The sequence below is a fragment of the Stylophora pistillata genome, chromosome 5 (assembly GCF_964205215.1).
Source record: "Stylophora pistillata chromosome 5, jaStyPist1.2, whole genome shotgun sequence".
Taxonomy (NCBI): Eukaryota; Metazoa; Cnidaria; class Anthozoa; order Scleractinia; family Pocilloporidae; genus Stylophora; species Stylophora pistillata.
In genome coordinates this window covers 4273236-4293531 of record NC_142523.1, presented here as the reverse complement: position 1 = coordinate 4293531, position 20296 = coordinate 4273236, and the positions used below count along the sequence as shown (strand labels likewise).

The following is a 20296-nucleotide window of genomic DNA, read 5'->3' as shown; positions in this document are numbered from 1 at the left end:
TCGCGCGATAAATGAAGATTATCGCGCAATAAATGGAAATTATCGCGCGATAAATGGAAATTATCGCCCGATAATTGGAAATTATCGCGCGATAAATGGAAATCATCGCGCGATAAATGGAAATTATCGCGCGATAAATGGAAATTATCGCGCGATAATTTATCATTTATCACGTGATAAATGGAAACTTGTCAGGTTACGTAATCGGCTGTCATGCATGTTGTTTCCGTGGACGACACTGACTGCCACAGTTGAGGAGCTATGTTTTGAAGTCGATAGTTCGTTTTATTCATGTAAAAAGATCATTTAGCAGTACGTTGTAATACTACGACACATAGCTTTTTGAATCAGTATAGTAAACCTTGATTTTGCGACGTCCGAGCCCGTGGAAATTTTGTATTATTTATTTATATTTTGTGATAACTTTTTGATGATTGCATGACTTACACTGTCACGGCTGTGTTACACTAAAACCTTGAAATAAACTTTGCTATAACATCACATTGAGGTCAGGAGAATAAAGGAAATGATTACCAACTAAAAAAGCTCTTGATTGTTAAACAAATAATCCTTTTCAGCACCTTAAGAAATGTATAGAGAACAGTATGGAGAATATGCATACTGATAATAGGGTGCAAAGGTTTAAGAATACAGCTTATTATATAGCCCCACCCCCTTCCTTTCCTTCTTCTCCATGATGTACATTAATTGAATTAGGATGATTCGCGCAAAAAGAGAAGGAAAAAAGGCAAAACAATACACCTGTTCAGGAGACTATGCAGGGAAACGCAAAACAAACTTGACCAATATCCAACCATCGTGATCACACGCTTGGTCAACAATACAAAAAATAGGGAGCCTATAGCGATGCTTGACTGCAGAACTTGGAGTCAATCTCTAATAACTTTAACATTTTAAGCCAACATGCACCCAGGGTCAATGTAAGAGAGGTTTCTAAACATTACATTATTCTTCTTATTCTTCTTTTCATGTTTCTCATCTCACTTTTATTCCCAGCCGTGTCATGATTGTATGGCTGTGGGATACAAGCGCTGTGACAAGTGTTGTGGACGTGGAAGGGCACTTTGACATGCGATGCTAAAATCTTTCGAACCATATTCTTTCTAATGAAGCCGAACGCAGCTATTTGTTTGGTCACGAACGTGGAGGAAACCAAAACATCCGATCGAGTCCCCGCACAAGGACTCCAAATCTAGATTTTAGATTTCCAAATTCCTAGGGTTTGCGTTCCGGTGACCATCCGAGCTCGAAACCCGAAGATCAGAAAGACCCTGTGAAATGCAAAAGTCTGGCACTCGATTCCTTTTGAAATCCGAAGATCTGGAATTTGATTCGTCGAAAAATCAGATTAGTTGCCCGCTGAACTCATCGTTTATTCGTAAAGAACTGAAATATTTAAGCAAGAACTACCAGGGGTGAGTTTTTTTTTATTTTCTTACCAATAGACTCTTCGTCCGACATAAACATAGCGCGCTATTCGATTGAGTTTTCAAACCAAAAGCAAAGTAATCATAACAGCCAATCAGATTGAAGGAAATATCACAAGCAGCCAATAAGAACTTAAGATAAAAACAACAAATTTGTCTAAAGCGCGGGAAAACGCAAGTGACCAGATTTGTAAATGCAACAGCAAAGTTAGCAAAAGGGAAATGTGAGAAAGAGCTTTGGGGAGATTGAAGAACGAGAAAACTACCTGAATCGTAAGCCAATGAGTAATCAAAGTAAAAACAGGCAATAATTCGTCGGAGCGAAAGGCGAAGGGCTCACGCTCGAAACGTCAGCTTTTGTAATCATTACGGTGGCCAATTTACCATTTCAACTTTGTTGATATATCCAAATTATTTCGTTACTCCCACCGACGCAGCCCCAAACAGTTTCTTTCGAAACTATCAGCCTTTATTAAAAACAGGCAAACCGCCTAAAGCGCGGGAAAATGCAGACGAACAGGTCGTGACTGGTTTTAGTTTTGCACCCGATTGGTTTAGTAGTGCGAGTTTTTTTTTTTTTGTACCAATCACAGAGAAGAGTATAGCAAAATTAATGCGATCCTGGATTACTCATGACTTTATCTCTTTCGCCTTCTCGTTCTTATTAAACTACACCCATGTTCTCTGTGATTCTCATTAATGTGTGGCCCATCAAGACCTTTTTTGACCAGCAAGTAAATATGGGCTCGAAGAGGCTGGTAGACGAACACAGCACCAAGTGGCTGGCCAAGAGCATTCTTATGCAGATAGATAGATCTTTAATCAGAAAATTTATTAAATCAGGTGTTGCCGAGACTTCAAATGGACATAATTTGTAACTTGTTTACCACAATTTATTCCGAAACTCTGTCAGTTTTTTTACAAAGCCAAAAAAAAACCTTCTCTACTCCAAAACATGTGCTTTTTCATCCGGGTTACAAGTTTCTCATTTCACACCTCATGTAATATCAAAGCAAATCCAATCCATAAAAAGAGAACAAACATCAGGTCACATCATTAACTCTAATCCGCCATCTTTGGGTTAACAAATAGTAACACATCTCAGCAAAATAAATCGCAAGTACACGTGGAATACGCTTACAACAGTAATAACAGTAGTAAATTATTTAAAGGAAAGATTCCTGCTGCCGTCCACTCTGTGTGGTTTGTACAACTTTTCTTAGCGTCCAAACATGCGCGCTCCACTAATTAGCTATGGACATGTCTTTGTTTTCTGCGCCAACAGCTGCGAGCATTACCCGTGTCTGAAGTTGCCTACCAGTGGAAGGAGCAATCAAGTAACCCCGAATTACGTGATGTTTTCGGAACTTGAAGTTATAAAAGAAACAAAGTTTAGGGCATGGCCGCGTTTTACGAAAAAAAAAAAAACTGGCCATTATTTATCTCTGGGAAGGATTTTAGTTTTCACAAAACAGTCGGAAGCGCATTTAGCATTAGCGTGTTGCGTTACAAACTCTCAAGGGTGCACTGAAAGAGCTTCCGGTTGGCTTGGATCTCTCAGGGGTGAAACACTACTTCCGGCTTGTAAATAAAGCTATTTATATACTTTGTTGTTTACTGCGGTTAATTTTTTTGTATGCTGCCTTTTGGGGAATAATTTGGTATTAAAACTAACGTGAAAGATCTCTAGTGATCATAGTAATCATATTTTCATTAATAATTCATTGATGATTTAGTTGTTTATGAATCGTACCCCGATTTTCCCCGAGACCGAAATCAAAACCCTCTCCGGACTTTTCAGAATGATTATTCTATACCGGCTATAAAGGTTCATACACGTGATCGATTTGCCTCGTGTGATAGGCTAATCAGCTCATGAATTATTAATGCCTTTTTTAATGAGATTATTTTAGCGGGTGGATGTGCAACGTCTCCTTGTAAATTGCTCGTAAATCAGTCAGAAAGTTTCGAATCACTCTTTTTTGTTTTTATCAAAGACTTAGTATACAGCAAAGTTTACTAACAATCACAACTATTTTATTGACATATTTTTATATTTCGATTATTTACAATTTTATATTGCATATTTATATATGTAATAAGAAAATTTTACCAAATTAAATGTCAAAGAACAGTCTAAATACTCTGCTGGTTTAACTCAGGAATAGGTTCCCAGCTCAGTATCGTGAAAACAATCGAACAAATACCTATGGCTGTACAATTGCTTTATCTTAGATGTAACATTACTTGAAGCTGTACCTCTAAACATAATTAATGATCTGGTACAACTGAATTTTGTATTCTTGTCATCGTGTTAGACTTGACATGAAACAAAAGTTTTAAAACCTGTGTAGTTATTGACCTAAAAGAGCTTATTGACTTGGCTGACTGACAGATCACACTTAGTGTAACTCTTTAACTCCCAGAAGTGATTAACCTGTAACTTCTTCCTATGATATTCATACATTATCCAGCAAACAGGTAATGAGAATACTAAAACTTATCAGGTAGAAGTTCTCATCTTGATATAACTCCAAATTCTCGTAACTAATTCACAAAGAAATGCGTAGCAGCCAGAGGGGAGAATTGATCAATCAGATCTTGGGAGTTAAAGGGTTTTAATGCGCAATCTCTGAAATTTGTGATGTGATTGGTTGTTTTGTGGTTCAACTGACCATTCAGAATATTCTTACTGAGAACATACACCACTTCTCCAGAGTAGTTTCATGTTTAAAAGTTGTATAAAATTAATTCAAATCTTTTAAGGCGCACTGATGTTAGTCTATTCAAATATTTGAATGCGATTGTTAGCAAATTCAGACACAAGTATTCGACCATCGCTGAGCACTGCAGCAGAGACAGGAAGGTCAAATTCTCCTTTTTTGTCTCCTCTTGATCCAAATTTTGTTATAAACTTTCCACTAAGATCAAATACCTGAACTCTGTGATTAAATGTATCACAGATCATCAGGTGTCCTGCCTTGTTAACTGATAAACAACTATTATTCGCGTGTATTTTTTCGAAAACGAAGACCTAAGACCTAAGACCCGGTCTTCGTTTTCGTAGTACGAACACGAAGACCCTGTAAACAGAAAACCGTAGAAATTACAAGTTAAACGCACATTAAACAGTAACAACGCTTAGTGATATAATACATTACACTTCACGCGTTTCTTCCTATTATTATACTGCCCGTATTATTGTACGGCCCGTATTATTATACGGCCCGTCTTGTCAGTGTTCTGTTTCACTATGCGAGCCAACAATTTGGTGATGATATTCTAGAGGGTTTCCTCGGGTAAACTTACCACACATATTATTATTCTGGAACAGCAGGCAGAATTCCAACGCCAGCCGCCTTTGATTTATAGTTAGCATTGCGTGACAGAATAATAGAGAACGCGTTCTGTACGGGAAAAATGACTCTTGGGTTCTGTCAATAAATAATCGATTTCTACCGTATTTCGTAGCTAAAACAGATTCTGACAGTCGCTAAGCTTTCTCTGCTGGAAAATTCTCCTTAAAAAGTAAGCAATTCTTTTAGCTAATGCAGGGTGTTCCTTTTCGTAGTACAGCAGTAGAGACAGGCGGATTAAATTCTCCTCTCTTCTCCCTCTTTGATCAAAACTTTGTTATAAACTTTTCACTAAGATCAAATACCTGAACTCTGAAATTCAATGAATCACAGACCAGCAGGTGTCCTGCCTTGTTAATTGACAAACCACGAGGTTTGTTGAATTCCCCATTCCCCTCCCCCTTCTTTCCAAATTTGTACAAAAAATTACCATTTCTATCAAACACTTTGATACAATGTTCATCGTAGTCTGACACTATCAGATATTTTCCAGACTGTATACAGTAAAAGAGAAAAGTTAAAAAACCCTCACCCCCCAATTTACTTAAATAATGGCCTTCGGGAGAAAACATCTTGATTAATTTGTTGTCTGAATCAGCAATGATTATATTTCCGTCGTCTACGCATAAGCCAAGAGGATTAAACAGCTGATGATCAAGATTTCCTTTACCACCAAACTGACTCAGGTATTCACCCTGCTCAGTGAACAATTGAACACGGTGGTTACCATTGTCCACCACTATAATGTTACTGTTTCTATCAGAAGCTATCCCAGCAGGCCAGTTGAACTCTCCCTGTTTGTCACCTATGTTACCAAAAGATCTTAAGTACGTTCCATGGCTACTGAATACCTGAACCCTGTGGTTATCTGTCTCGGTCACTACCATTTCATTACGTTCAATCGCTGCCACTCCCCAGGGATTGCGTAACATTTCAGGAGACGAACCTTGTTGACTTAAGGATAACACGAGTCTGAATTGTCTGGGTGAAACTTGAACCGAGAAAGGACTGCCATGAACTGCTGCTTCGTTCACTTTGACTACTGTTTGGCATCTTCCGGTTTCTTTGGCAAAGTAGCTGACTTTGTAGCTTCCATCGTTGCTATCTTTCACTTGCACTTATAATAAATATATATGAAATACATATATATGAACTGCGGTTATGAAACGTATATGTGCACGATCCTTCGCAGTAAAGCACTATTTAAGCAATAGTGAAAATCAGACCTGAAAAAAATTCAGGCCTGTACGGGATTCGAACCACTGACCTCTGCGATACTAGTGCAGCGCTCTACCAATTGAGCTAACAAGCCAACTGGGAGCAGGCCATCAAATTAATTCGACATAAACCCTTAGATGATAAATCAAACAACAAATATATATGAAATACATATATATGAACTGCGGTTATGAAACGTATATGTGCACGATCCTTCTTTTTCTACTGAAACGGGACTGAAGCGCTGAGTGACGTCGCACTGAAGCGCTGAGTGACGTCACACTAGTTTGCCGACGAGAGCATGCTTCAAGGGTAGCTGATTTCCTTTTTTTTGCAGTAGATGGCTGAGGTTCCGAAGTATCAGTGTCTGAGTCATTTGGAGAACCTTTTTCACTCTCGAGTGCTGGACGGGTAGCCATTTTGAAATTTGTGCTTGAAGAAGCTTTCCCAGAGACCTAAGCGCACTTGGGCTGTTGGGACTGGCACTTAGGCTCAGTCTCCAACCGTGGGCTTTCGACATTTCAAAGCATCAACAGGATGTCGACAGAGTCTTTTCCCTTTGGGGGTTAAAAGAAGAAAAGAAGAAAAGGCTCTGCTCGGAGGGTAGTTATGTATTAGAAAGAAATAAAAATGTTATTCACCCGCATAGGTCGGTCCGTTTTGGAAAAAACTGTGGCCTCGGGCGGTATCCAAGATCTTGACCTCGGGCACAGTTTTTCCCAATACGAACCTCCCGGCTGGTGAAACACATATATTTTAGCGGGTGAATGTACAACCACTCCTAGTAAACTGCTCAAATATCACTCAGAAAGTTTCGAATCAGCCTTTTTTGTTTTTATCAAACACTTATTATACTGCAAAGTTTAAAAACAATCACAACCGTTTTATTGACTTATTTTTACATTTTGATTATTTACAATTTTATATTGCATACTTATATATGCAAAAACAAAATTTTACTAAATTAAATGTTGAAAAGCAGTCCATTTACTCCACTGGTTTAACTCAGGACTAGGTTCCCAGCTCAGCATGGTGGAAACATTCGAGCAAATAACTAAGGCTGTACAATTGCTTTATCTTAGATGTAACATTACTTAAAGCTATGCCTCCTAATATAATTAATGATTTGGTATTTCATATTCTTGTCATAGTATAAGACTTGATCATGATCAAACAAAAGTTTTAAGACTTGTGCAATTATTGACCTTAAAGAGCTTATTGACCAGGCTGACTGACAGATCACATTTAGCGTGACCCTTAAACTCCCAGAAGAGATTAACATGAAACTTCTCCCTATGATATCCATACATTATCCAGCAAACAGGTAATGAGAATACTCAAACTTATCAAGTAGAAATTTTCTGGAATTTTCGTCTTAATTATTAACAGACGTTTCGACTGAGACTATCGGTATTCATCAGTGTAGTTGTCACGTGGTAGATCACTATCACGTGACAAACGTCGAGGAATGAGGGAGTGGGAAGAAGCGATATGGGAAAAGAAAGGGAAGACTCCGGTTCTCTCTGTCTCACACTTGAGACCGTGCGGATAAAAGAAGCGATATAGGAAAGGGTAGAGGACCCAACCCTGAAAAGAAAGGGGGGACTCCGGTTCTCTCAGTGTTTCAGACTTGAGACCGGGCCCTCGTCTTCGTTTCCCGACGTTTGTCACGTGAGAGTGATTTACCACGTGACAAACTACACTGATGAAGACCAATGGTTTCAGTCGGAACGTCTGTTAATAATAAGACCAAAATTCCAGAAGAAGATTTAAAAGTTCCTCAATACTCAAAGTTATCAGGTAGAAGTTATTATCTTGATTTAACACCAAGTTCTCAAAACTAACTCACAAAGAAATGTGTAACAGCCAGACAAGAGAATTGACCAATCAGTTCTTGGGAGTTCAAGTAAAGGGTTTTAATGAGCAATTTCTGAAATTTGTGATGTGATTGGTTGTTTTGTAGTTCCACTGACCATTCAGAAGATTCTTACCGAGAATATACATCAACTGTCGAAAGCAGTTTCATGTTTGAACGTTGCACACAATTGATTCAAATCTTTTAAGGCATACTGATGTTAGTCTATTCAAATATCTCAATCTCAATGCGATGGTTACCATAAGTAGACAAAACTATTCGACCATCGTTGAGCAATGCGGTAGAGGTAGGAAGATTAAATTTTCCTTTATTGTCCCCTTTTATTCCAAATTTTGTTATAAAATTTCCGCTAAGATCAAATACCTGAACTCTGAGCCTCAATGCATCACAGACCATCAGGTGTCCTGCCTTATTAACTGACAAACAAGGAGGGTTATTGAACTCTTCATCCCCCTCCCCCTTCTTTCCAAATTTGTACAAAAAATTACCATTTCTATCAAACACTTTGATACAATGTTCAGCTGAGTCTGACACTATGAGATATTTTTCATACTGTATACAGTGAAAGGGAAAGGTTAAAGAACCCTCACCCCCGAATTTACTTAAATAATGGCCTTTAGGAGAAACGATCTTGATTAATTTGTTACCTGAATCAGCAATAATTATATTTCCGTCATTCTCTACAGATACACCCTGAGGTAAAAACATGTTGTGATCAAGATTTCCTTTCCCACCAAACTGGCTCAGGTACTCACCCTGCTCACTGAACAATTGAACACGGTGGTTAAGCCAGTCCGCCACTATAATGCTGTTGTTTTTATCAAAAACTATCCCAGCAGGCCAGTTGAACTCTCCCTCTTTATCACCTTTGCTACCAAAAGATCTTAAGTAAGTTCCATCACTACTGAATACCTGAACCCTGTGGTTATCCCACTCAGCCACTGCAATTTCATCACATTCATTCACCGCCGCTCCACAGGGATCGCTTAACATTCCAGGAGACGAACCTTGTTGTCCACAAGATAACACGGGTCTGAATTGTCTGGCTGAAACTTCAACCGAGAAAGGACTCCTCGAACTTCTTCTTCGTTCACTTTGACTACTGTTTGGCATCTTCCTATTTCTTTGGCAAAGTAGCTGACTTTGTAGCTACCATCGTGGTTATCTTTCACTCGCACTTCTGTTGCACAGTCATGGCCTTCCTGATTCTTTATTTCCGCAGTTACTCGGTCACGCTTTTCGTAACATTGTTGTCCTTTGGCATTTTTTGTTGTTAAAACAAAGTTCGCTTGAATTCCAATAATCGCTTGAGTGAGTCTTTTCCTTTAGCAGTCGACTGATCCGCTTTGGACTCAGAGGTAAATGTTTCGTTTAGTAAATAGGCGTTGCCTATGATGACAGATATAATTCAATTAACACAACTCGTGATTGACATTAATTCCTCACAATGATTTTAAGTGTTAGCTTGTCGTGACTTAAACCAGTTTTTCAGAAGAATCAGTAAGAGAGAGAAGTCGAGTTTTGTATCTGTTCGCTTACCCGAATCTGCTAACCTGAAGTGAGAAACCTGTTTTTACGACCCGCCACAGAAGTAAGTTTCCAGTCATGTTTTCTTGAAATTTGCCATGAGATTATGACTAAATTTGCGTTTTATGATTTCGAATTATAATGTATTTCTCTTAGATCGAATAATCATTAAAGTTTGGATAATATTATACGGTTTGTGGTGGTCGTCTGAGCTGACCAGTTCCGAGTAAGGAAACAGTAAATACACGGCAGATTCCCCCATGTATTGTTTTTGCCTTTAAGGCTTTGTTTTCCTCAAAGATTAATTGACACAGACCTTCGAGGTCACACTCTAGTTCTTCGCGCTCGTCATCGACTTCTTTCGGGATGATTGTGTTTATTGCCTTATCTAACTCTGCAAGCTCTGCGCTGTTGCTTCGTTTTAAAAGCGTTTTAGCTTTTGTGACTGCTGTTTCTATCATTTTGACTTTCTGTTCCATTTCGATCCTTTGTATTCGCAAACATTCCAGGGATTGTTACGCCTCATGATGCGCTTCATTAAAGATTTCATTTTTCTTGGCTTCGATAAAAGCGATCAAGCTTTCTGCAAACTGCTGCGCGCTTCTTTTTACTTGGAAACCGAAATCCTCCTATGCTTAACCTGCTTTTGTTCCTTCTACTCAGAACATTCTCTTTTTCCCCATTCTCCACTTTTCACTTTCGCTCTTCCAGCCAGTTTAATCGTTTAAATATTCTTTTCTCGAGAGATGAGGAGCCAGAGATTTGACTCTTTGATCTTTAGTCACCCATGTAGAGAACGTGGTGGTTTTTATTGTAGGATGAATTTCTTAACTCTCATTGGTGGTTTTAAGAATTTTTGGTTACCAGTCCCTTCACACATGTTTGTAATTTGGTACCTCAGAACAAGAGGAAGCGGAACTGTGACCTTTGGTAGCGAAAAATTGCTTCTCATAGATGTCATCTGTTTCTTTTTCTATTTTGTTCACTTTTGTTTTGTGTAAAGATAAATTTTCCTTTAGAATACAGAGAAAAATACTCGGAGACCAACCTCCAATCGATGATCGCGGTATAAATAGCGACTACCGTGACGCCAAAGAACCGTTAAACAGCTCAGTAGTCTTGTGGTTGAAATGTTATTGATATTGACCGATCACATGAGAAGCCTGAAGACATATTTGAAATGCAAGATTTCTGAGAATTGTTTAAGTTTAAGTTGACCTCTGACATTCAAAGCTCAGTATGTAGCTGTCACCTGAGACAGACAGTTTTCAATCAGATAATGGACAGTGTGTCAAAATAGAGGCTGACCCTCATTTCCTTGAAGGTGTTCAGGAAGATCGTGAGTTCTACGAAAAAGCTTTAAATTTAAATCCGAGATTTGTTCTCCTATCTCTCAACATATTCCTTTTATTGCTTCACCCAGGCTGCCCCTCCATCTCACACTCCATCTATTTCTCCCTCCTAACCCAACATTCACTGTTAACACCGCCTCTCTGAACGGAGGGTTTATAAAACACCAACTCCGCACAACTTGATGCTTTATTATCATGCTTAAACTACACACACACCTGAACACATCACAGAGTCACATATTACTCATGTGTATGTTTTTCCAAGTCGTTTTACTGACTGATTTTCTAGATCAAATAGCCTACATACCGTATGTTTCTTTAAAATTTATCTATAAATTGATTTTCTTCCTTCTACCCAAGTTCTCTCTGGCAAATTATGGAAGTTTTTCTAGAAAGAAGCGATGAATTTAACTTTAACAAAGACTATGACTACAAGGGTCGACAATTATTGCGTAAAGATTCATTGAACAGGAAACCACGACAACGCGACTAATTACGTAACGAAGCACAAAGCAGCTTTCATGACAAGACAAACAACGGACTGCGTAGTATTTAGATCGCAGCAATATCACAGAGTGGGGTTGAATACGACAAATTTCCAAAAAACGGATAATCGTTTTAAATCCCTCTGTTTTCTATCCGCCAATAATCGGTTAACGCGCAATTTAGTGGTTGTTCAAGAACCTCAAGAAAATAAAGGCCGGGTAGCGAAGCAGCTAATTCAAGCCGCAGAGCGTTGGTTTCTCACTCTGATCAGTATCAAACCGAATGCCCCCTCCCTGCTTAACGCTTCAGAGGGTACACAAACCCACCATACCAGCTTTGTGGCTTTCAATCAATTTTTTGAGTGAGTTTGAGCTTTACCGTATTGCGCAATGAACTTTCAAGATGCGATGAAAGAACTTCCGGTTGGCTCGAATCTCCTAAGAGTGCAATCCTACTTCCGGCATTAGCTATTTGTTGAGGTTCACCATCTTACCTTTTTCCCACAATGAGCTAGGTGAGTTGCTACTTCTCCAAATAAATTGGTCCTAGATAAAATTATTCAGAAAGTTTGAAATCCACCCTCTTTTTATTAAACTCTGCCAAACGCTGTAGATACAAGTGTAGATACAATCACAACTATTTTAATGACATACCTTTCTACTGTTTAATTATTTATAATTTTTTATCACATAGTTAACTATACAGTAACAAATTTCTACTTATGTCCAAAAGCAGTCCATTCTCTCTCCTGGTCTACTCTGGAAAAGGTTCCAACTCAGCATGGCGGAAATAGTTTAAGAAGTAATCATGGCTTCAAGAAACTGTTTATCTTGGATGTACCATTACTTGAAATTAATAAATCTTTGTATGCTTAATGTGGAATTAGAACTGAATTTTATAACCTTGCAATCCTATTAAATTTGATGTCAAACGAAAGTTCCAAAGCCTCTTTTATTATTGACCTAAAAGAGCTTATTGACTAGGCCGACTGACAAATCACACTTAGTTTATGCACAATCTCTGAGATTGGTAATGTTATCGGTTGTTTTGTAGTTTGATTGACCATTCAGAAGATTCTTAATGATAATATGCATCATTTGTGGAAAGCAGTTTCATGTTTAAAACTTGCTTAAAGTAAATTTAAATCTTGTAAGGCACAGTGATGTTAAGTCTCTTCAAATATATGAATGCGATTGTTATTATAATCAGACACAACTATTCGACCATCGCTGAGCACTGCAGTAGAGCGAGGAAAATCAAATTCTCCTTTGTTCTTTCCTTTTGATCCAAATTTTGTCATAAACTTTCCACTAAGATCAAATACCTGAACTCTGTGATTAGATCCGTCACAGACCATCAGGTGTCCTGCCTTGTTAACTGACAAACAACCAGGTGTGTTGAACTCCCCATCCCCCTCCCCCTTCTTTCCAAATTTGTACAGAAAAGTACCATTTCTATCAAACACTTTAATACAATGTTCATCGGAGTCTGACACTACGAAATGGTTTTCATACTGTATGCAGTGAAAGGGATAGGTTAAAGAACCCTCTCCCCCGAATTGTTTTAAATAATGGCCTCTAGGAGAAAAGATCTTGATTAATTTGTTTCTTGAATCAGCAATAACTATATTTCCGTCGTTCTCTACGGATAAGCCGTGAGGATAAAACAGCTGGTGATCAAGATTTCCTTTCCCACCAAACTGGCTCAGGTACTCACCCTGCTCACTGAACAACTGAACACGGTGGTTACCACTGTCCACCACTATAATGTTATTGTTTTTACCAAAAGCTATCCCAGCAGGCCAGTTAAACTCTCCCTGTTTATCACCTTTGCTACCAAAATATCTTATGCAAGTTCCATCGCTACTGAATACCTGAACCCTGTGGTTACCTGAGTCAGCCACTGCAATTTCATTACGTTCATTCACTGCCACTCCACAGGGAACGTTTAACATTCCAGGAGACGAACTTCTCTTTCCAAAAGATAACACAGGTCTGAATTGTCTGGGTGAAACTTGCACCGAGAAAGGACTGTCTAGAGCTTCTTGTCCGTTCACCTTCCCTATCGCGCAGAATCTTCCGGTTTCTTTTGCAAAATAGCCGACTTTGAAGCTTCCATCGTTGTTATCTTTTACTCGCACTTCTGTTGCACAGTCATGGCCCTGCTGATTTTTTGTTTCCACAGTTACTCGGTCACGCTTTTCGCAACGTTGTTGCCCTTTGGCATTTTTTGTTAAAACGAAGGTCGCTTCAATCCCAACAATCGCTTCAGTGAGTCCTTTTCCTTCAGCAGTTGACTGATCCGCCTTGGTCTCGAGCTCGTTGGGTCGAAAGGTAAGTACACGGCCGATCCCTTCAAGTATTGTTTTCGCCTTTAAGGCTTTGTTTTCCTCGAAGATAAATTGACGGAGACCTTCAAGGTCACAGTCTATTTCTTCACGTTCATCATCGCCTTCTTTCGGGATGATTTTGTTTATTGTCTCATCTAACTTTGTAAGCTCTGCGTTTGTGCTTCGTTCTAAAAACGTTTCGGCTTTTGTGACTGCTGTTTCGATCATTTTGACTTTCTGTTCCATCTCGATCCTTTGTATTCGCAAACGTTCCAGGGATTGTTGCGCCTCATGATCCACTTCATCAATGATTTCCTGTTTCTTGGCTTCAATAACTGCGATCATGCTTTCTGCAAACTGTTGCGCGCTTCTTTTTACTTTGGCAACGTTTGCTTCGATGTTATGAGAACTCTCGTCAAGTTTCAAGATTGTGTTTCTCATCCTTTGTGCTTTTGCTTTGTTGGATTCAATCGTGGACACGACTAGCGATTTCTTTTTCTTGGCCGCTTCTTCTAATAGTACTTTAACATGTCCATCGTGAGCGGTTACAACGCATGAAGAACAAACAGTTTCTTCACATTTCTCACAGAAGAACTCCAGCTCTTTCTTTTCGTGGCCTTGTCGGGAACAAAATGCTGGTCGCTTCAAGACATCCTCGATGTCTTGATCTTCAAAATCTTTCAGTGCACGAGCTCGGTGATCTTTATTTGCTTTGAGTAAGTTATGCACAGTGATACACTCTTCACACCAGAATGTACAGCACTGAAAACAGTAGAAACTTTGCACTCTTGTTTTGTCGCAGTTTCTGCATTTGACTCCAGTAGAACTGCACTGCTTTATGGCCAACACATCTAGTAATCTGTTGATGCGAAAGTTGGTTGGCAGATCTCTTAGGTTTCCTCCTGGGACTTGGCTTTCCTTGCGACACTCAGGACATGTAATAACATCATGGCGGCCACTGTTTCGTTGAATTCCGGTTAAACAGTGAAGGCAGAAGTTGTGCAAACATGGCAGCTGTTTTGGTTCAGTAAATGTGGTCAAACACACAGAACAGGAAACTTCTTCATGAAGATTTTCAAGCAAGGTTTTGATATCCATGACTAACAGTTTGAAGGGACGGCTATTGCTTTGTATAGTAAAAAATTAATAAAACAGAATAATGAAACAGAATAATAAAACAGAGTTGTCTTCCGACTGAAACGCTATAAATATTGACCAATCACATTTGATACCTAAAGGCCTATTTGACATTCAAGATTTCTAAGAAATTCGTCTAAGTTTACCACTCACTTTTCGGGGGAGGGGGTGGGTGCTACTTCAAGTAGGCTATGCCAGATCAAGAAAATACCTTTGTTAGATTCTTGCCGGATAAAAAATGTACCGCAAAAATTTCAAAAAGATATTTCGGAGTCGCGTCAAGTTTTGGAATACTCGGTCCTTGAAATAAATGCCGCATTAGAGGCAAGCGCCAAGAGTAAATACGGTGGGCCACTCAGGGACTGGCACTAGGGTTTAGGTTTGGTCTCAGTTCCCTACACTTGTCGGCCAAGATGGCTTCCTGAACTGTGGTCAATTTTAAAGGCTGTTTATTTTATTGAATGCCTCGCCCTTGATTGACTTGCAATGAATACTTAGGTTTATTTCATGAGAGTTTTATTTCCAATTGTTGTTTTTTCGCCTGATTCCAAGATGTACAGTTAACAATGCTCGAAAATTACCTAGTTCATTTCCTGACTACAAAAACACGTGAGGACAATATTTAAGAAGGAAGATGTCTGTAAAAGGTGACGAAGATCTTTCAAAATGTACACTATGGGAGAGATTCAAGGAACCCTTCTACAAAGAAAGGTTTGAAAAGTATAAAAAATGTATAATGTTCTCACCACAAGATCTACCATGTTGTCGCGCACTTAGCTTAGAAAACACGCTATCGGTATGTTTTCTGGAAGACTGCATTAATTAGCCCCTGAAAGCTTGAAATCATTGATTTAAGTCGAAAAGTAACCACTTTTACCGCTGTTCAAACTTTGAGTGTTTTTCTCTTTTTGTGGTATGTTTTACTCAAGCTTAAAGGCATTTTTTCAATTAACTACTAGAATGTTGGAGAATGGTGAATCTCAAGAAGAAACTGGTTGGCATAGAGTAGAAGCATTGTTTGAAATCAGGTGGGTGCGATAGAGACCATCACTAATGTCATGTTTCCCCCCCTTTACCGCCCCCCCATCCCACCTGGGGTCATTTTCCGCTGTTCCATGTTTTACGATTTGGGGTCATTTTCCAACCATTCTGCCATTCCACTGTTCTGACTTTTAGGATTGCCCTTTTAATAAAAGGGTTTGTTTAAAAAATTTACTCCATTGTTAGAATAAATCTGCGGGATAATTCTGCAGGATTGTTTTTCTGGATAATTCTGGCGGATTATTCGGCTGGATAATTCTTCTGGATCATTATTTTGGATTATTCTTCTGGAGAAGGATGTGATGAGATGGAATAATAGATTTTGAAATCTATTGATTTTATAAATTAGTTTTCGGTTTCTCAGTACACTAAAATTAGGTCGCTAACAACTCATTGCACACACAGAAAGTCAATCTTTTCATCAATAGTGATATGCTGAAAATACATTCATTTGGTAACAATTCTGAGATGAAATGAGCTCTTCATCATACATTTCATGAAACTGCAGTAGATGCATGATTTTCATATATTCAAATTCATTGATGAATTATATTTATGTTTTGTTCTTTAGACAGAGTGATGAGCATCTTGATAAAGATGGATGGCATAAATTCTTGAAAGCATTTTTTAAATTAAGGTAGGACTGACTTTTTACATATTTCAAAAAGCCTTGGCAGTAAAACTGCCACAAACGTGTTGATATCGATAGAATTGTTAATAATGAATACTTTGAATCAATAGTACACTGGTACATTGAAAAACCTTTGCTCTGCTATGAACACTTTTGTTTACCTTTTAACTCCTAATATCTCGTGGGTAATCCTCCTTACCCTCTGCCATACAATTCTGATGATGTTGCTTTGGAGAATTTGATATTGGATCAACTAATAATCTCCTAACTGACATTTTTCTTTATTCTCACCGCTTGTCTGCTTTATGTTGATATTGTAAGGAGAAATTCTGTCTTGGTCACTCATTGGAGTTAAAGGGTTAAAGGAAAGGTAATATTTCCCCCACCTAAACAAAGTTTAAACAGCCTGGAGACATGTACAACATTTTTTCCTCAACAGAGGCTATGAAAAGGGACTTTGTCCAGAGATGGAACAAATAAGAACAGTCATGTTTACAACAACTGTTTTTGCCTTTGTCTTTGGTGGTCGGTTTGGTTATCGAATTGTAGATGACAGCTTTCGACGACACAACCAGTTGACTGTGTATGAATCTGTAATGCACGCTCAGCGTCGCTATCATGCATCTGTAGTTGTGGGATTTGTTAAGTATGGATGGCGCTGGGGATGGAGAGCTGGTGCCTTTGCGGGTGTTTACAGGTGAGTGTTGTGCGAGATGCAGTGACCTTAAGGTCAACACACTAGGCTCTGCAATGAGAGGTATTAGTTTGAGACTTGGCCAGGCAATTGTGCTGTATTATTAAAGAGACGCTTTACTTTTACAGTGCCTCTCTACACCCAGGAGAAGAAAGGGGTAGGGGTTAACTGTCAGGGAAGCCTGACAAAATGCTGCAGGTGAATTAATCTGCAATGGACTGGCATCCCTTCCAGGGTTGAGTAGCAATACTATTAGTGGCTTAGTGCTATGGAGGACCTCTTGGCTCAAGTGAATACTTCAATCATTTCTAAAATTTCCCGAGTTAACATTGGATATTCAGTAGACTTGCGGTTAGTTTATTGGACCCAGAATCAAGGTCTAAATTGCAGCCCAAACTAAACCATTGTGTTGTGTTCTTGGGAAAGATCATGTTTCTCTCTGTTCCTCAAGAGTTCAAACAGGTTGCAGAAAACTGTCTTAAGGGGTCTACCTGTATCCATCCCATCCAGGGGGGAAGAGTAGCACTCGTTGGCACTTCTTGCTGTAGCCTGCGTAGTGGCCCTAGAGGGAGGGGGGAAGGGGGTGGGGAGCCAAGCGGAGAGAGGCTTAGGGAGAGGAAAGGAAGGGCCTGCTACGAGAGGCCCGCATTCCTCTCAAAACATTTATCTCGTGAACGTAAAATTCCCATTGGTCAATCGCCTGTCAATCAAACCGTGGCATTGTTTTTCGAGTTAAGGTGTGAAACCTTCGAGCCTCGGTCAATTCAGTAGTTACAGTTTATACACAAAATCTCTTTTTAAATCATAGTTAAAAAGTAATACTTTCAGAACGAATTTTGATACCGTAATTTCTAAAGTTTGTGCAAGCAAACTGAATTGTGTTCAACTTAAAAACGAACAAAAATTGCAATCCCTTCTTGAATGCAAGGATGTACATGCAGGCTAACTTTGATGAGAATACATTGAAAAACATCCTAGAACAATGGGGAATCAATCTGAAAAATGAACAGCGCCAAGCTTTGGAACAGCTCTATGTCAAAAAGAAGGATCTTGTAGCTATTTTGCGGACTGGGTTTGGAAAAAGTTTAATTTTCCAAGCTCAAGTGTTGCTTGCACGCTTCGAGGCCAACAACGATAAACGAACCGTTGTGCTGGTTATAACTCCACTTCCTTCCTCTCCCCAAGCCTCTCTCTGCTTGGCTCCCCATCCCCTTCCCCCCTCCCTTTAGGGCCGCTACGCAGGCTATTCTTGCTGTTGAAACAGGGATACGTTCTAATGGTGCAAGTTAGTAGGTTTAAGAGCAGACTTGACCTTTCTGTTAATATTACTACAAGTCTAGGAGCAATATTCAATTGATTTTCAAAGGATATATGGGATTATAATGATCTTACTTTACTTGAATCTACTTGAATTGATAATAGAGACCCTCTTAACCTCCCATGAGACAAATTCAAAGCTACAAGAAAAAATCTAAATCACAAGGTGGTCACAAATGGACAGTTCTACTCCAATATTTATAGAAATAAATTGTTTCAGGTTTAGTTCAAATGAAAAAAAAAATTATATTCTTTTACTTTTAAATGTAGCTTTCTTGTGGTTGCCCTAGAGGCTTATCGCAACAGATATGATGCACTGAATTTTATGGCCAGTGGAGGTTAGTCTAAATAGGGAAATCACTCTATTTGGTACCTAGTTTGTAAAATGTCTTTTCTTAGAATAAAAACTCACAATTCTATTATTTCTGTGATGAAAATATTTCACTAAAAGTGTATTATTAATCAGGTTAATTAATTTGCCACAACATTTTGCTTTGAACATAACAGCCTCAACTGGTGTTTTGTATAACATATTATCCGGGTGGCGTAAAATGGCTGTTGGAGCAGCACTTGGAGGTGGTTTGAGGTAGGCAAGTTTTGTTGAAAAGAAAATGAACTGACTATATTATTGAACATGATACAGTCAATAGAAGATAGTACAACAGTGGAAATGTTAGGTTTTCAGTGCACTAGGTCCAGTCTCTGCCGAAACTTAGTCACTTGACACCCAGCACATCAAACCTCGGCACACATGTATTTTTATTGCTTGTTTTTCTTTTTTCCTTTATATTTTGAATAAGAATTGTTTAACGAGACTTGCATAGAAGGAATAGAACATTATGGAATCATTGTGGATATTGTAGCATTTTTTTCAAGATTACAGACAAGGACACTTGCTTGTTTGCAAGGATTTTCCTTATGGTATTTTATTACATGACTCGGGAAGTCAGAGGGCCAATAACTAAAATCAACCAATCAAAATGCTCTATTGCCGGTCAATATTCTCTCAGTATTGGACTGGGCACTGTCCCGAATGACACTGCACTTGTGTCCCTTTGAACTTCAGTCGTGTAATAAATCTCTTATTAACCAAGCTTGCTCGGGACCGTACTGGAAGAATATTGGCCCTCTGTCTTTTTTGTACGGACCTCACTGTGCTCAGTCCGTACTGTCAAGACCTCGGGCCAATATTCTCCCAGTGCGGTCCTCGTGCTTAGTTAATAAGATATATGCATTTGACCAGTGTACTGAGGGTAGTTGATCAGATGGAATAAAACATGGAATTGACATTAAATTGATGTCTGTTACAAACAGTAATTTTTATTATCTTAGACTTGACAAAAACTGTGGGTCATTTATTAAGTTGTTGCTGAATGATGCATCTTTCTAGAGTGAATCAAAAATTGGTTTAATTGATCACCTTTAAGTTAATTTGTTCTGACTATCCAATGTACAGTATAACTTGGACAGTGGTTTTATAACTGTACAGCACCAAATAAATTAAATTCATACTCTTCTAACTTTCTAAATTTCAGTTTGCCCCTTGGAATACTTGCACAGGCTGGAAATGCAATTCTACCAGAGGAATACAAACTGAACAGAAAGCAACCTGAGGAATGCAGTGTTGAAAAAGAAGAGCAGTATGTTATGTTTTATTTTCACCCTAAGTTAATCCATTGTGAATTTTATATTTTATTAGCTTTATTCTGTTCAAGCAAGCCCTTAAAGGGATGGGTGTCCTTGCTCTTCTGTTTGTTCAACAGATTTTTTTTTTTTCATCTACAAAACCAAACATTGTGATAACTTTAGTTTTGAAGGAGGCAATGTGGCGGAGTATAATCTTTTGACCCTGGATTCAGGTCCTCTTCCCCACTACTTACTGAG

The 20296-nt window shown here is 38.8% G+C and overlaps 2 protein-coding genes across 5 annotated transcripts in view; one reads left to right on the top strand and one right to left on the bottom strand.

Moving 5' to 3' along the window:
- LOC111334986 (complex I assembly factor TIMMDC1, mitochondrial) overlaps positions 1 to 20296 on the top strand; it is a 42800-nt gene that overhangs the window by 21698 nt on the left and 806 nt on the right. Inside the window, exons 1-7 of one of the 4 annotated variants that reach the window (XM_088761362.1) lie at positions 13481 to 13596; positions 15689 to 15757; positions 16342 to 16407; positions 16841 to 17098; positions 18683 to 18750; positions 18920 to 18998; positions 19948 to 20052. In XM_088761362.1, the coding sequence (XP_088617488.1) occupies positions 15690 to 15757; positions 16342 to 16407; positions 16841 to 17098; positions 18683 to 18750; positions 18920 to 18998; positions 19948 to 20052 (644 nt within the window). In that variant the 5' untranslated portion in view covers positions 13481 to 13596; position 15689. Of the gene's footprint in view, positions 1 to 13480; positions 13597 to 15153; positions 15441 to 15688; positions 15758 to 16341; positions 16408 to 16840; positions 17099 to 18682; positions 18751 to 18919; positions 18999 to 19947; positions 20053 to 20296 lie in introns of those variants that run through there. The other 3 variants (XM_022940801.2, XM_088761360.1, XM_088761361.1) reach the window with 3 other exon arrangements.
- On the bottom strand, positions 11831 to 14755 carry LOC111334970 (E3 ubiquitin-protein ligase TRIM45-like). The gene has a single exon (XM_088761356.1). It carries the CDS (start codon positions 14688 to 14690, stop codon positions 12429 to 12431), a length of 2262 nt encoding a protein of 753 aa, XP_088617482.1. The 5' UTR covers positions 14691 to 14755; the 3' UTR covers positions 11831 to 12428.